This window comes from Vigna umbellata, chromosome 2, assembly GCF_029865625.1.
Source record: "Vigna umbellata cultivar VRB3 chromosome 2, Vumbellata_1.0, whole genome shotgun sequence".
Taxonomy (NCBI): domain Eukaryota; kingdom Viridiplantae; phylum Streptophyta; class Magnoliopsida; order Fabales; family Fabaceae; genus Vigna; species Vigna umbellata.
This window is the reverse complement of record NC_142166.1, coordinates 7,096,354-7,113,778: the sequence shown is the minus strand read 5'-3', so window position 1 is coordinate 7,113,778 and position 17,425 is coordinate 7,096,354. Positions and strand designations below refer to the sequence as shown.

Here is a 17,425-nt window from a genome sequence, read left to right as displayed (position 1 = left end):
TTAGTTCTAAAGATAAAAATGAAAATTGTAGACTTAACATGATCATGATGAACACCAAAACACACTTCACTGATATCATCCCACCTTTGCATTTTAATAGAAACATCATACGAATATGCAAAGGAATCCTTTTGTTCCACATGTAACCAAAAAAAATTAAACGAAAATGCAATCTATGTTCTTTAATTTTAGCTAGTAATTGGAATGCAAATGCAAATGATGTTCTTCCATTTCAATGTTATGATAAAATGTCATATACAAATGCAACTAGTTTTCTTTAATTTCCCAACTAATAGCTTTATTTTATATGTATAACCTCGGAGTTTCAGACCCAACATGGAACTCAAGATGTTCAAACTTAACATACAAAGAAAGGTCATGCTACAAGAATGTTTATAAAGTGTATCGTATGCCCATACGGGTACAGAGAGACGTCGACCATACAAGGTCTCGTGGACAGACGGTCTCAAACCACGGACATCCTTAAGCATTGTCTCTAATCAAGTTTACTGGTAAGTATTATTTATTAGGTAATGGATCGTGATTACAATTTTGCTAATCATAAGCACATCTCGAAACCTATAAATATAGGTCAAAAGTAAGAAGGTAGGTGACTGCATTTATTGTGAATGTGAAAGGAATTTGACTAAGCATGTTCAAAACAACCTAAGTTGATATGGAGAAAGGTGTGAAGGAGTGTTTGGTAGAGATTCTCGTCTCCACACCCAAAACATAAAAAAAGGACTTTGATTTTAAACTTGCTAGCTAAGACTTAACTTAAAAAATAGTTTTATTTACTATAACTTCAGTTCTCCTCTAAAATGAAAACTATCTTATTGAGAATAATGTTTTTGTCTCTTTTTGTATAGTAAGATCAAATTTTAAAAAAGAATTAAAACAAAGCAGGTGTGAGTAGAGAGAAGACAAATAAGAAAGTTAAAAAAAGGAAAGAATTTGTTTTTTGTATTTATATATTTATTTTCAAATAGTGCTAACATAGAGTTACACTAAACCTAGAAAACTAAATAATAAAATGGTTAAATATGTTTTTAGTCTTTAAAATTTGATGTAAAATTGGAATTCATTCATGTTCGAAACTTTAATACATTTTGGTTTCCATATTTTAAAAGTAAATGAATATAGTCATTTTAACCTAATTATTTAATTTTTTTTTTGTATCAAACATGTTTCATATTAGTATTTGAATTGTTTACATCATTTAACATATTTCAATCTCAAAAACATTTAACAAGTCAAAAAAATTTAATGTAATTGAATTGAAAAAACTATAACTATTCATTTTTTAAATTTGAAGACAAAAATATATTAAAGTCTCACACATAAACCAATTTTAAGTTAGTAAAAATGTACTCAACCTAATAATAAAAAAATATCAATTGTACTATGACGAGTAATTCTAACTTTTTGATAATCAATTTTAATAACTCTAATTGTAATTATTGTTTCCATCTTTGATTTATTTATATCACTCACAATAAATAATATATATATATATATATATATAATTATTAAAAATCATCGAGAAAAAAAAGAGTTATAGCATGAAAATATCGTTCAACCATGTTCCTCAATCCTATATATCACCTATCACATGGAAGAAATTCCGTTAGACCTAACCTTTCATGACACCTATTTCTTTGACACACCTTATAAGGACACTTTAATACCCCAACCTACATTTATAGGACTCACCCACTACCATGACCATTAACCCTCTACCATTATGTTTCATTTAGATTGAAAATGAAAAGGTAAGGGAGTAAAGAAAAGCAAAAGTAAAAAAAAAAGTGAAAATAAAAGTCATTTTGAAGTAGAAGAAATAAGAAAAAATGAAAAGAGAATATTTTTATCATAATATTATTTTAGTTATTTGTTGTTTTACTAAAAATATAAAAAAATGCATAACTCTTGGAATAATTATTATATCTTATTATTGAACATAAAGAAATAAAAAATGATATAATTGATTATATATAATACACTCATGTAAGAAAAATAGTTGCTTTTCCTTTTATTGTTTCTTTATTTTTCTTATCATATGTAGATAGAAAAGATGTGAGGTTTTTCTAACTTTAATTTATGTGTTTTTTTATTTAATTTGAAGGGAACAAAAAGGGGTTGTAACCTCACTCTTCCACTTTTTTTACTTATCTTTTTTCTTTCATATAATTGGAAGGAATACACCCTTAATCTTTAACAATATCTCGTATGAAAAGTTCATCAAAGTATTAATTTATATTTTGAGAGTCTTAATATGTCATAATGTGAGACTTCTTTTTTAATTTTTTTTATGCAAAGATTCTATAAAACCAACATTTTTATACTTTTTGTATTGTTAATATATATTCTTAAAATAAAATTATATATATTATATATATATATATATAATATATATAATGATCTACCTCGAACGAGAATATTTGACGATAGATTCAGGACTTTTCAACCCAAAATCGTAATAAATATACATTACTTTTGAGGGGTTAATATAAATTTAAGGCTCTAATTTAAGTTAGATAAATATAGACTCTATTTTCAAATGCAAAATGGGGATTTCAAACTGGAGACCATGAAGAACATCAATTATACACATGTTCTTTAGATTCCTTATGAAGTTGAAGAAAGTTAGTTGCACATGTTATATGCAACTGGGTAACATTAGACGCATACAACTACGTTTTTCATATTATTTAAAAAGCTTTATATTTACATGCAACCTTAAGAACTTTATACTCAACATGCAACAAAATATTACGCTACTATAAAATCTTCACAATAACAAACTTTATGTCAAATTTGTTGACTGGGATTATCTAAGGTGACTTCTCTTACTTGAATCATCTCTTTCTCAAGAAGCTTACAGCTCACGCAAGAAACCAACACTTCAAAGTTCTTATTGGAAAACTATTCAGGTGAGGATAATCCTTAATTTCCAATTAGTGTAAGGTGTGATCAAATTTTTAAAAAGACAAGATTTGAATGGAAGGTAGAGAGAGGATAGAGAAAAAAAAATGTATTGTATATGATTGAGTATCCATTGACCATATTAGTATAGGACCCCTTGATTGAATACATGTCAAACTACTAAATCGATATGTCGATATGTACTTGGCTCATCCCTACTCGGTCAACACGACATCACACAAACCAACTACTCATAATAGTCTATAACTAATCCCAATACTTCATAAGCTAACACGTATTTGGTCCAATGGGCCCAAACTCATATAGGTAAAAGTCCATTAATAGTAGTATAAGTATGCTAATGCAAAAAACACTTTTTATAGTGATTTTTTATACGATTGAAATCCATCAGGCATAAAAAGTGACGTAGTGGTATAATTGTAAATAAGATAACATTTTTATACTGGTTGTAGTTATAACAAGTATAAAAAGTGGACACGGTGACATGTTTTGTAATGAAGAATAAAACTCTCTATATCGTTTCTAGTTATAATTGATATAGAAAGTGGATGTGGTGACACTTTTGTAATAAATAAGAAAACTTTTTATATCAATTCTAATTACACTAGTGCAAAAATAGCATATAACATCATGTGTTTAACGTCTACTGAATAGCCAACGTTAAAAATGACCGGTGGCAGTTTTGTAAATAAATGCAATTATTAGACGTCGTTTAGAATTGTAATTCGACGTAAAAGGATATAAAATGTTGAATGCTCCAGCGTTACACGTCAAAAGGTTAGTGAATTCAATAAAAATTTGAGCGGGAGATTGAAAATTCATTCACTTTATCTTAGCGCGCGAGACCCTCCTCTCTTCTCAAACTTTTCTCGAACAAAGTTTGACGACCATCACATGTAATCTTTCTTTCATTTGATACAAACATATGTTAATTAACTATTTTATGTATGATTTTATTTTGTTTTAACCGACTATTTTCGTGTTTTGACAAAATAGATATTTGTTTGATAGGAATGACTTAGGTCTTAAACTTATGACCCTGAGTATGACTCTTACATATGATATACCCTTAGAGTTAGTTCCACATGCAAGATTTGACTAATTATTATTTTTAGAGTTGATTGATTCAATATGTCATTGAACATTATGAACAAGATGAATTAGACCAAAATTAATTATTTAAATATTATACTACTAATTCAATATAATAATATTATTAAAGTAGCAGGTTTAATTGTGAAACTCGCATTAATCTCCCTCTAAACAATTGGCTATTGAGAATCAAGGTTGTGTGGCCTTGACTTGGATACCATCTTATGCGAGATTCAAGAATGATGAGAAGGTGAGTGATAAATCATGGAGTTGATCACCACATGTACTACCCTAATAAGATCAAAATTGGATTCTTGTAACTTAAAATTCCAAAAGGTTATCCTAAAGAGAAATTTCATTTTCTGTCAAATTTTAATATATCATTACATTATAATGTACATCCTTTTTACAAGATGCATTAGGCAAGACTCTTTGGATTTTCCATTAATTCTCAATACGTACTCCTTAATATCCATTAGTATTGTATTTAATTCCTATTATATGAATAATTATTTCCTACATTTAATTAAAAGATAAAAATTACAAAAGAAAACTAAAAAGACTCTTTAATATCATATCAAAGCTTAATTCACTCTAAAAAAGAGGTTTTTGTGCAAAGAGGTCCACTTATATAATATAATTTGTTCTTAACTTTAGTTCATGTGAGATCTTTAACACACTTCCTTAAGTTTGACATCAAGGATGAACTCGATAATAGATGTCATAGTAGGCTAAAATCTCGACTAAGACAAAATCTTATGACTTTGATACCATACTAAAGTAGTGAGTTTAAGGCTAAATTAATTCTACAAAATCGGCTCAATAAGATAAGGTTTTCCCCTACTTATATGTTATAATTTGGTATTTTTAGTTGAACATGAGAATCGAGTCGCATGATAGGTCTAAATCTTAGCTATAATTGACTCTTAGGACTTTGATACCATATTAAGGTGGGTGGATTAAGTCTAACTAAACCTTACAAAATTGGCTCAGTAAAGTGAGGTTTGTCATCACTTATATATTATAATATGTTCTTATCTCTAGTTGATCTGGAATCTCTACCACACCTCATTACGATGAAAACATTGAGTGTAAAAATTGAAAAAGACCTGATAATGGTGACACAATTGACCCAAATTTTGATTAGGATAGATTTGTATGGCTCTGATATCATTATAAGATAGTGAGTTTTAGTTTAACTCAATCCTATAAAACCAACTTTATAAAATAAGATTTGTCTCTATTTATATATTATAATTTAGTCTTATCTAAAGTTAATATAGAATCCGTAATAAGGATTAACATATTTTGTTTTCGCTGTATAATAAAATAATAATAATATTAGTATAAAGAACTTTAATTTTGTAGTTTTGTTTAAATTTCGTTACTTGAGCACGTGTTTGATCTTTAGTAATTTGCACACATGTTTATTAAAGAGAAAATTAACCTTATAATATCTAATAAATCTTAAAGGAAGTCTTCTACCTTTGTTTTTGTTTGATACATTTAAAATTTTTAATGACTTCTTTTAAGGTTAAATATTAATCTAGATCTTCTCTTTAGCAAACACATCAGATAATCATATCAAACAATTGTTGATTTACTTCAAACCATTAGTGAAATTTAAACAAAATTAAAGTTTTTTTAGTAAAATTATACTAAAAATAAAATATATCAATTGTTATACAGAATTGATTTTTCATCCAATTACCTATTTATTATATGTATGTGAAAGAAGAAAATCTAACATATCTATCTTAATTCATAGGTATAAACGTGTAACAAATGGACAACTCCTTTAATTTAATACATAATCATAGTGGAGGAAGAATTGTCTTAGTGTTATGAACATTATATTATTAGTCTTGGAGGGAAAGGTTAAAGAAAAAAAAAGAGATATTACCTGAAAGAAATGATATAAAGAGACTAATTTTGATGTATGTATTTTAATTTTGGGTAATATTGTACAAATGAGTATAGGAGATTTATTAAACTTATAGGAGATATATAGGTCATGGAGATTATCTTTTTTTTTTTCACAATGTATCAATATAATATAACTACTTTTATTCTTTGTTTTTTATGGTAGACATTCGTTGTACTTTAATATTTTATTCTAATTCTTTTGGAGAGAAAAAACAAGATAAAACTATTCATCATAATAACCCCATTATACAAAAAAATAATATATAATAATAATAATAAAACTATAAATAATTAATCACAAAAGTTGATCTAGTTTAGTTCATATATTCAAACTTAATCAAATCAAAACACATTATGATTAATTTAAATTATCCAAATCCAAACATTTCTAATATAGCATTTAATATTACAATTCTAAATTAGTGATTACGTGATTAACATATATAGAAAAATAAGTTTGATATATATTGTCTAAATAATTTGTCAAAAGAAAGAACTAAAATAACAAAACAACCACGGAAATGTAAAACTATAGTGCGAAGCCTAAATTAAAAAATAACAAACAAAACAACAAATAATATTTTAAAAGAAAAAAAAAACAAAAAACTACATACTATATAGATGCTATAACTCCCTAAAATCACATGTGCATAGGCACACATACAGTACAACAAGACAACTTCTCCCATAAACTTGCATGTACTAAGGTTCTAAGGTTTCAAATAGTTAAGCATGACATGCTTATCCAACTTTTGTACATCTTATAAACCCAAATTGATAAATATTTGTAGTAAATATTGTTGAAAACCTTAAACAGATAAATATTTTTTTCAATATATTTCTTACATTCAAAATAAAAGAAGAAAATTGTGTTTTAAATGGAAAAAACAGAAAATTAAACCAGAAATTACACTAATTAAATAGGTATAAACTGTTTAAGAGTAGGTAGTAGTAATTGCTAGTATCTCTAAAATTATACCAAATTAACCTAAAAAGAACACAAACATAATCATAAATAGTTCCATACAGCTAACAATAATTATGTCTGTTTTAGAGTAAATAGAAATAAATAGTTGGTTATTTGTGTTTTTTGTTTGATGTTAATTTTGAGAAAAATAAAATAAAAAAGGACCCACAGTTTTGAGGTTGAGATAGTTCGTGATGATTGTTTGATGTTTTTTTTGCAAGAGAGTACACAGAGTTCGTTGGTTGGTTTCACACTTTCCGTTAATACTGCGTGCGTTAGAGCGGGTTCATTTGACTTTCTCACGGTCTCTCTTTTTTTTTATTTTAGTTTATACTTAGCCTACTTTCAATGGTTTTTTATATTTTTTATTCATTCATTTATTTTATAGTTTAATAATTATGCACTTCTAATGTAATTGGTTTCATACTGTTAACTGGTCAAAGTAATTGTTGTCATAATTTTTATATTATCACTATTATAAAATTTAGTTAGTTTATAGCAAATGTATTATCTACAGTAATTAGATGGTAAAAGATTTTGTAATAATATAACTAACATAACAATTTATCTTGATAAAATATTTAATCTTATTTGAAATGCACATATAAACGATTATTTGATTACTTATTTGGTCTTTATAGATATGCAGTTTTGATCTATTGATTCCTAATAGATATTACATAATATTTTAATATCTTTTAATTTTTAAATCATCATTTGTAATTTTTGAGCTTTTATAATCTAGATTTGTAGAGAGAAAAAAAAATAAATAAAGAATTTGATAATATATTTTAAAGATATAAAAAACTGTTATAACAAGAGGAGTAGATTACTTAAGAAGCAAAGACACCTTTCAAAGAAGTATCTTCACCTCTCTCTTTCTCTCTGCCATATGTACGGTTTTATATATTTATTTTTTTAGAGGCTATACTATATATTTTCTTCACAAAAATAATAAAAATGGTTTTGGTTTTAGTAAAATAATAAAGGGAATTGAATAGAATATTTTGAAAAGTATTGGGATTTTACTTTTTGTTGAGGAGATATATCTTGCTCATTATTTCTTTTTATTAATTATTAATTTGATAGTTTTGTTTCCCAGTCCACCTGTCAAAATAAATTGAAGGAAATTACTGAGTCAATTGTTGTTTCTGTTTCTCCTTTTAATTTTGTTGTCTTCATTTTGTGGGAACTGTTTGAATTTTTGAGCATTTGATTTGATTCCAAAATTCATAGGATTTTGTACTATTTTACATTTGTAGGTAATTGTTAAGGGGTTTCACAGAAATTTGCATACACATGCAAATTGAATTTGCATTTAGGTTTTCTTCACTGTGTTGATCTCTAAAGGAATTTCTAGTTTAATTCATTTGTACGCAATCACAACGTGAAAGGAACGAACTATCTTTTGCTGCATTGGGTGAGTATTTTGATGTTCTGCATTTGTTCTTCTTTTTTCCCCTTTTAATTTTCTTTTTTATTCCTTTTTACTGTTTGTTAACGTTTTTTTTTTCTTCTGTCAGTTGGTTTGCTTGTAGAGAAGTAGAAAACTGTTTCTGGGTTATCCCCTTGATCTTTTTGTGAACTGTAATGAAAAAGGGGTATCTGGTTTTTTTGCAGGCATTATTATTCATTTGGCCTTTTCATAATATTGCACTCAATGGAGCAGTTGAAATTGGCTACAAATTCTGACGCCAAAGAGGTAAGATTTCCAAACCCTAGCAATGTATCTCACGTCTTTGTTTTTGAAGCCTGTTTGGAATATTTTATTATCCTGCCTCTCTGTTCGAATCTTCTATTCTGGTTTTACGGATCACAGTTGTTGGTGATCTTATTATCATTGTTTTTTTCTTTTCTTATTCTACTTATGACATTGTTGGTTCACTTGTGAGAACTATTGTTGTTCAACACTTCTAGTTTAGTTGATGAAGTAACTTCTGCTGATCAGAAGGATGGTTTAAATTTTTAATTTCCTTTTATTGTAATTGCTTAACGTCTTTCTGTACCCTGACCTTTAATATGTATTTGTGAGGTATATGGTTTCTTTCTTTCATGGAGTTAGGGAATATTAGAAATTTTTTATCAAGTGATGATAACTAGTACTGTCTCTGTTTAGGTTTTTGGAATTGCATACACCAGTGTTATTGTTTTTTTAAACTGTCACACCTGATTGTACCAAGTTCCTTGGCAATATTTGGATCGTAACATTATTAGTTATAATTTGATTAAATTCATTGTTTACCTTGATTAATTTTAGTGGGGTTGCTAGTTTTAACAACTTTATCAATCATATTTTTCAGGATAACCCTTTGGGGAACAAGCCAAAAAATAGCAATGCACTTGAGTCTTCTGACAGTCTGAGAAATAGAAAGGTATGCAATATGGTCCTACACTGTGAGACTGCATGATGCTTTGATGGTCCATGAACAATACTTTGTTTTTTCCTTGCCATTCTTTTGAGCTATCTATACTTGTCTAGATAATAACGAGACGAGTCTAACTTGAACAATCTGATACCCGTCTTATTGAAAGTGTAATGAAATATCAATTAAGTCAATGACCACATTCAGCGTTTCAAACATATTTCCTGTAGTATTGAGGAAAATAGTGCAATGAAAGCCCAACATTAGTGACTATATTATCTAAGAGAGTGAGGGAGAAAGATTTGTTTTTCTTTATATTCATAAATTGGATTTTTGTTGCTATGTTGCAGATATCAGCTCGATGGGATCCAGTTGGAGCATGTCGGCCAATAATTGAAGAAGCGCCTGTTTTTTATCCGACTATTGAAGTACTTGTTACTATTAGAGTCGTCTTCATATTTCTTGTATACTAATACTGTATTTTGAGTAATTTGATTTCTTATTATTAATCTTTTTAATTAGGAATTTGAAGACACTCTCAGTTACATAGCAAAGATACGACCCCTAGCTGAGCACCATGGCATATGTAGGATTGTTCCTCCGGCTTGTTGGGCTCCACCTTGTCCACTTAAGGAGAAAGATCTATGGGAAAATGCTGAATTTCCCACCCGTGTTCAGCAAATTGATTTGCTTCAAAATAGGGAACCTATGAAGAAAAAATGTAGGGGAAGGAAGCGAAAACGTAGAAGGCTCTCCAGAACAGGCACATGTAGGAGGAAGCCTGCCAATGCAGCTTCTCATGCTAAGAATGCTTCTGATTCTGAAGAGAAATTTGGGTTCCAATCAGGATCAGACTTCACGCTTAAAGACTTTCAGCAATATGCTGATTATTTTAAGGAATGCTATTTTGGGTTGAAAGATGCTGATAGAGACAGAACAGTTGGTGACAGTAACCATCAGAAGAGATGGGAGCCCTCTGAGGAAGAAATTGAAGGTGAATACTGGCGAATAGTTGAGCAACCAAGTGATGAGGTTGAGGTATTAATCATTGTCCATTGACTACTATATTAGTCTTTATTGCCACAGAACTGTGCAAACAATATATTTGTTACTGTGTGATATTGTTTTGTAGGTGTATTATGGAGCTGACTTGGAAACTGGAGCACTTGGAAGTGGTTTTCCTAAGGCATCATCCATAACAACGAGTGACTCAGCTCAATATGCCCTGTCTGGTTGGAATCTGAACAATTTCGCCCGACTGCCAGGTTCTGTACTAAGCTACGAAGGAAGCGACATATCAGGAGTTCTAGTGCCATGGCTGTATGTTGGCATGTGTTTTTCATCATTTTGCTGGGTAAGTAGTGAGAAGTTTTTTCCAACTCTGAATTTTTTAATAAGGTGAAGTGTTAAGACATGAGATGGAATGTTGCGAGTTTTATGTCATGATGTGTCGTGAAAAGTTTAAGTAATTTTCATGAAAGTTTGCTTAACTTTTTATCATCTTTTATTTGGTTTGGATCACTTCTCATTTATTTAAAGGTGACAAAATAAAAAAGTAGTAGTAGAGAATGGTGTGGGTTGCCACATGCTTCTTCATCATTAAATTATCTAATTTAATAGAATACTAAGAATGTTTACACTTGCAATATTTTGAATTCTACTTATGTTGATATATTTGACATGTTGAACAATAAATCTACTAACCTGTCTTGATCTTGAATTTTGCATTTCTTTCCTTTTAATTCCTAACTGTTTACATTAAAGCTAACACATTGTTGTCATTTCTGCTTCTTGGAACAGCATGTTGAGGATCATCACCTTTATTCACTAAACTATTTGCACTGGGGTGACCCTAAAGTATGGTATGGTGTACCTGGAAGCCATGCACCAGCCTTGGAAAATGCAATGAGGAAACACTTGCCTGATTTATTTGAGGAACAACCACATCTACTAAATGAACTGGTATAATCTATTGCTTGTACTTTCTTTGTTGCATTCACTCGTTGACCATTGTATGTTAAGTCATTTTTACTGTTTCTATGGGGAAGAAGTATTTTAGAGGTACACACATGTGTACTATATATAGTAACTTATTAAAGTACAATGGGAATCAGTCTTGAATACTTCAAATCCCTAATTATAATAACGAACATCTTACAGCTATAAGATGTGCCTGTTCTAATTTGACCATGTGTGAAACAGGCTATATAACACACTCATCCTCTAGGTGGAACATATGTCATGTGGACTATGTTGTTACGGGTATATGCAGCCCAAGAACCTCAAAAGGACTTAGCAAACAGACCATCCAGCTTATTGCTGGAATTAACAAAATTGGTTGTGATTTCACTGGCAAACACCTTTTCTCTAACGAAGTTACAATAGATCTCTCTATGCATTGGATCCTTTCATGGGAACTGAGTTTGGTGTAATGTTGAGTCCAACTAGATTGTCATAGATAAGGTTCGTCCCCTAGATGTTTACCAAATTTAGCTATTGGAGTTGTTGGCTAAGTCGCATAAGCTCTCATGCAGCTATTTCCATAACACAGAATTCTACTGTGTGGATTATGTTGTGTTTATTGCTCTTCCACGAGGATATGTTTCCCTAAGCAATAACATAATCTTGAAGTGGGTCTTCTGCTAGGGTTATCTAGCCCAATCAACACCCGAGGAACTACTTATCTTTGCATACCAACTCATCTAAATGACTATCACAAGAGGCATTCAAAAATTGACAACACACACCATAGTTATAGTTTGCTTATGTTAGGTTTAGTGATGATGAGATGCATGCTAATGGGCATACTGTAAGATGCCTTTATAGGTATAAATATTAAGTGAAACTGAGGAAATATGGTAATTAGGTTTTAATTTTTGGGTATATGAGAAACTGAGTCACTATACTCCAGGAACTAAAATTCAACTGCTAGCATGTGTAGGAAAAAGTGGTGAATGAGAATAGGCATTGCCTATCTTAATGACTTTACAGTTCCTTGTAATCAATATCCTTTATTGAATATAGTAAAACTAGGTATAGGATTAATCTCCCTTATGTAGAAAATACACACAGGGAATGTATTTATAATAATGAGAATATGGGCTAAGCCCAAATATGAATGAATATGTAAAAATAACATATTAACATATGGACTATGTTTCTCTAATTAACATAAAATGCAATATATCTAACATCTTTCATGATGTATTCTTTTATGCCACTAATTTTCAGCTCTATTATTGTTGCAGTGATGCTAATTCTTATTGATCTGTGTTGTTCTGTTTGTAGCCTTTCACTCCTTACATGATGGGATGAATGTTGTCAGTTATATTTTTACTAATAATTATCATTTTGTTCATCTCCAGATTTTCTTCATTGCATTTTTTCAGTTTTTAGCATTCTATGTACACAACATAGCTTGTAAGTTTGGCAAAGTACTATAGTTCTAATGGTTTTGATTTTCATCTTTGAGCAGGTTACCCAATTTTCTCCTTCTATTCTTAAATCTGAGGGAGTACCTGTGTATCGCACAGTCCAGCATTCTGGGGAGTTTGTTATTACCTTTCCGAGGGCATATCATTCTGGCTTTAATTGTGGCTTCAACTGTGCAGAGGCAGTGAATGTGGCTCCTATTGATTGGTTAATGCATGGACAGAATGCTGTTGAGATTTACAGTTCACAATGCCGTAAGACATCGTTGTCCCATGACAAGCTGTTATTTGGATCAGCACTGGAAGGTGTACGGGCCATTACAGAGATAGCTCTTGGAAAGGAATCTCCGAGAAATTTGAAATGGAGTAGTGTCTGTGGGAAAGATGGAGATCTTACCAAGGCAGTTAAGGTAAATAACTCTTTCACCCTCCTCCATTTGATCTTATCATCTTCCACAAATTCTGGAAGCTCCATAAAGTTTGGTTTATTTTACAGTTTTTGCTACCATGCAAATATTTTTATCCTGTACTTATTTTCTCTATTACCGTAGGCAAGGATAAAGATGGAAGATGAAAGGCTAGATTGTCTTCCAACTCATCTTAAGTTGCTCAAGATGAACAGTGACTTTGATTTGTACACGGAAAGAGAATGCTTCTCTTGCTTCTATGACTTGCACTTATCTGCTGTAGGTTGTGAGTGCTCTCCTGACAGATATTCTTGTCTTAAGCATGCTAATTTGTTCTGCTCATGCGCAATGGAGAAAAGATTTGTTCTGCTACGATATACTAGAAATGAGCTAACTAAACTGCTTGAAGCATTAGAAGGAGAGTCACATGACATTAAGGTGTGGGCAAATAAAAACTGTGGAATGGTTTCTGCCAATGCCAATGAGGTTTGCATAGATAAATCAGATGTTGAGAAAGATATCTACAAAACCAAGAATTGTGAAGAAATAGATAGCTTAACTGGCTGTGAAGGAACCAAGGATAGGTCAAATTTAAACACACCAAGTAGTCCTAATAGTCATATTACTTCTGATATAGTGCAGTCTGAGTCTCACCCTGTAACTTCTAGTGCAGCATATGACAGTATAGATAGTCATAACGACAATAACAGTGATAAAAAATTTGTCACAGACAAGGAATATAAAATGGATCAGGATGGTTATCTGGATTTGAATCTTGATGTTTTCTCTGGTGAAAATGAAAATCATGTGCTGGATATTGCGGATAACCATCACAGCGAAGGTGTTTCAGAAGAGGAAAAAGTATGCTGTTCAGAAGCCAAAAAGGAAGAAGACAGCATGGAACTTGGTGGTGAGGGTAACTTATCAAACTCGACTTCTGTTCTAAACACAGATTTTTCGTCAAGTTCAATGGGCAATCACAATTATTGTACATTTGATGGTGGAAAATTTGAGCTGGATCTGCAAACAGATTCTAGGAAGCTTCACAACAATCTATCCAAAACAGGAGCCATAGACACCACAGATACTCAAATGGATTTGACAGACGAAAGCTGCTTGGTGCGGATGTTTGGTACTTCTGTCGAGCCTGTAAGTTTGGGATCTGTTGTTCATGGAAAGCTGTGGTGCAGTAAGCGTGCGATATATCCAAAGGGTATGTACATGTTCTTTTCTGGGTCATATTTTACCTTCGATTGTTTGTTTTTAAAAAGTGACTTAAATTGCTGCTTTTTGGTATGCTTTTGAAGGCTTCAAGAGTAGAGTTCTCTTCTTTAGCATTCTTGATCCAACGATAATCTGTAGCTATATTTCTGAAGTCATTGATGCTGGATTTCTTGGACCCCTTTTCAAGGTATCATTGCTGACCTATGTTTTAGGTTTGAAAACAAAATATATCGGCAGTTACTGTTCCTTTATAATACAATGATCCATATAGTTTACATTTTCAGATGCCCATTTCGCTATGCATTTTGGCCTTAATATTAATTGAACACAGTTTCGTAGTCTCCAGTGTAGATTCAACATGAATAATTTGATATAGGAAGATCTTTTTTTCCTATGTACTTTTTGCCATATTAAATAAAGGTTTCCCTCGTCTTGAAATATATTGTATGGGTTGCTTTATGTATTGGTGGGATAAACCCTGTGGCTGCTAATTTTTCCATGATTAGATGTTAAATTTAGTGGCATCATGGTCTCAAATTATTGAATCTGATAAATAGTGATAATATTTTTTTTCTTTAGGTTAAGAAACTCAATCACATTACTATATATCACTAGTTAGTTAACTATATCCGAGTCTTAAATGATTTAAATTGATGTGTATTTCTATCTTGTTCCATCAAATGTATTTCAGGTTACTATGGAAGAATGTCCAAATGAGGCTTTCACAGATACCTCATCAGATAATTGCTGGGAATCAGTTCTGAAGAGATTACATCATGAAATCAAGAGGCGTAGGAGTCTAGGTGAACTAGAACTTCCTAACTTAAAGCTCCTGAGAAGCATTAATGGTCATAGAATGTTTGGCTTCCTTTTACCATCTATTATTCAGGTAATATAGCACACGAATCCTATATTTTAGCGCAACTTGAGATAACACCAATATCTTCTACGTGTAGTTTATTATCTTTGCATAATTCAAATTACTTTACCAAATTGTGTTGAACTAAATTAACATAGCTTACTATGGGCAATTTTGTTGAATAATACCGAATTAATTTGGAGAGAATTTGGTAAAAATTGACTCGTATAGAATGTTCCTCTGGAATTATGTTCTTGCTTCTGATGTTCTATTACATCTTCTTGACACTTTCTCAGGCCATCGAAGTTCAAGATCCCTGTCATATGTGTGTAGAGTACTGGAATCACAAAGTTGCTCCTTCAGGCAGTGTTGTTGATAACTTGACCTACGGTTCCAGAAGCCCTTTTGGTGATATCAATACCAAAATTTTTGGTATCAATTTGATTAAGCGTAACTTTTTTGAAGAGATGAAACAAATACTACAAAGGGCAAGTCCTGATGAGTTAAGCACACTGCATAAGTTACTCAGCTCTGATGCATGGTACTGTGAGTGGAAAGTGACATTGATGGCACTGATGGATGAGATCCGGAAAGCTTGTCAATGAGAAATGAAGATCTCAATTCTTTGAGTCTGGATAGATATATTTGATTTAGTCATAATAGTTAGATCCATTCTTTCAGAGAAAAATTAAACTGAAGAGTTTTGTGGGTGAAGAGGAGATAAATTTTTGCTACTTGCCCTTCATCAGTGACCTATACAGATGGACAAAGCCATTGACCCATTTTCCATTTTCCAACATTCGTATACAATTTGCCTTTTAAGGTCTACCATTAGCTGTAGCTGCATTTAGGTTTACATTATATTCCTTTTCTCTCAAAATTTCTGTACATACTAAGAAAAAATGCTGGTGTTACAATAAATGATAAAAGGTTGGGAAAATTTCATGGGGACATTTGGTGCTCAAGTCCAATTGCTTCAGCTCAAAATTTTGAATGTATGATTGTAGTAGTCTCAAGTAAAACGGAATTAGTAAATCCTTACATCTTAGAACCCAAAGGGGGTGCTTTAAATATGACAGAATCTTGTGTTTAATAAACTGCAGGTTCGAGATTTCATTCGTCTCTAGCTGATAGACAGATTGAATTTCATGTCTCAATTTTTTTCATACTTGGAATCAAACTTCTATTATTGGATTGTGGAAAACTAAATATTTCCCTTCTATCAAACGCAACATAAATAAAATGGTTTTGCATAAAACTTAGATTTTTTCTTGGCTTCATCATACTATTTTTTATTTTATTTTGAATTAAAATTAACAATAATAAATTTTTATTGAGTGTTTTCACTTGACCAAGAAACTAACTCCTCGTGTTTATTGAGTATTTAGCATGATCATCTATTTTGATTATTTATAAAGATGGACAAATCCTGAGTCCGAGCATAATTCCAAAATGAACAAATCTTGTTTAATTTTAGGATTGTTCTACTTTTTTCTTTATTTTATTAAAACAATTAGAGAAAGACAAAAAAAAAAATAGAATAACCTTTTATAGACGATTGTCTTTATTTGTCCATCTTCGTAATTTACTTAAAATATATCTATTTATGTAAAATATGTAAATAATTACATCATTATAGTAAGAAAAACTACAACAATATCACATAAATTCAATTTCTTACTATATTATCTGGATATAAATTTGCATCCGACTGACACAGAAGAAATTAAAAGATTAAATAAATATAAATTTTGAAATATTAAATTTGAACTATATTGTCGTATTGTATTCAAAACTAATTTAGGTCCACTTTCTCTTTTATTCTAAGTTTTTCAATTAATTAAATGGGATTGGCAGAATAATATGCAATCGAGATAAGGATTATAATTGAGATTATGTCCAACTAAACACGAATATGGAAACATTGGATTCACTTTATTAAACATGTATCAAATACTAAATAAATATTAGTGATTGGATTGTCTACAAGCACATTACACAACATTCTTTAAAGAATTCATTGAGAGTTTTAAATCTAAGTGCTCGGATAATTATATATTTTTAATATTAATTGTGTGGTTTTAAGTAAAATTTTATTATGCTTAGATTTTGGTTTGGATGGTCTAAAGACATCTCATATTTTCTTAGTAAATTTAGAAAAAATTTATATAATGTGTGAAATTGTTAGATAACATAGCTTTGAAGAACAA

The 17,425-nt window shown here is 30.5% G+C and overlaps 1 protein-coding gene across 1 annotated transcript; it reads left to right on the top strand.

The window, feature by feature from the left end:
- The first annotated feature begins 7,851 nt into the window (after positions 1-7,851).
- LOC124847273 (lysine-specific demethylase JMJ18-like) lies at positions 7,852-16,180 on the top strand. The gene is made up of 12 exons (XM_047324728.2): positions 7,852-8,351; positions 8,552-8,633; positions 9,232-9,303; positions 9,645-9,722; positions 9,817-10,332; positions 10,427-10,648; positions 11,095-11,256; positions 12,770-13,135; positions 13,277-14,345; positions 14,440-14,543; positions 15,048-15,245; positions 15,512-16,180. Exons 2-12 carry the CDS (start codon positions 8,592-8,594, stop codon positions 15,818-15,820), a joined length of 3,138 nt encoding a protein of 1,045 aa, XP_047180684.2. The 5' UTR covers positions 7,852-8,351; positions 8,552-8,591; the 3' UTR covers positions 15,821-16,180.
- The last annotated feature ends 1,245 nt before the right edge of the window (positions 16,181-17,425 follow it).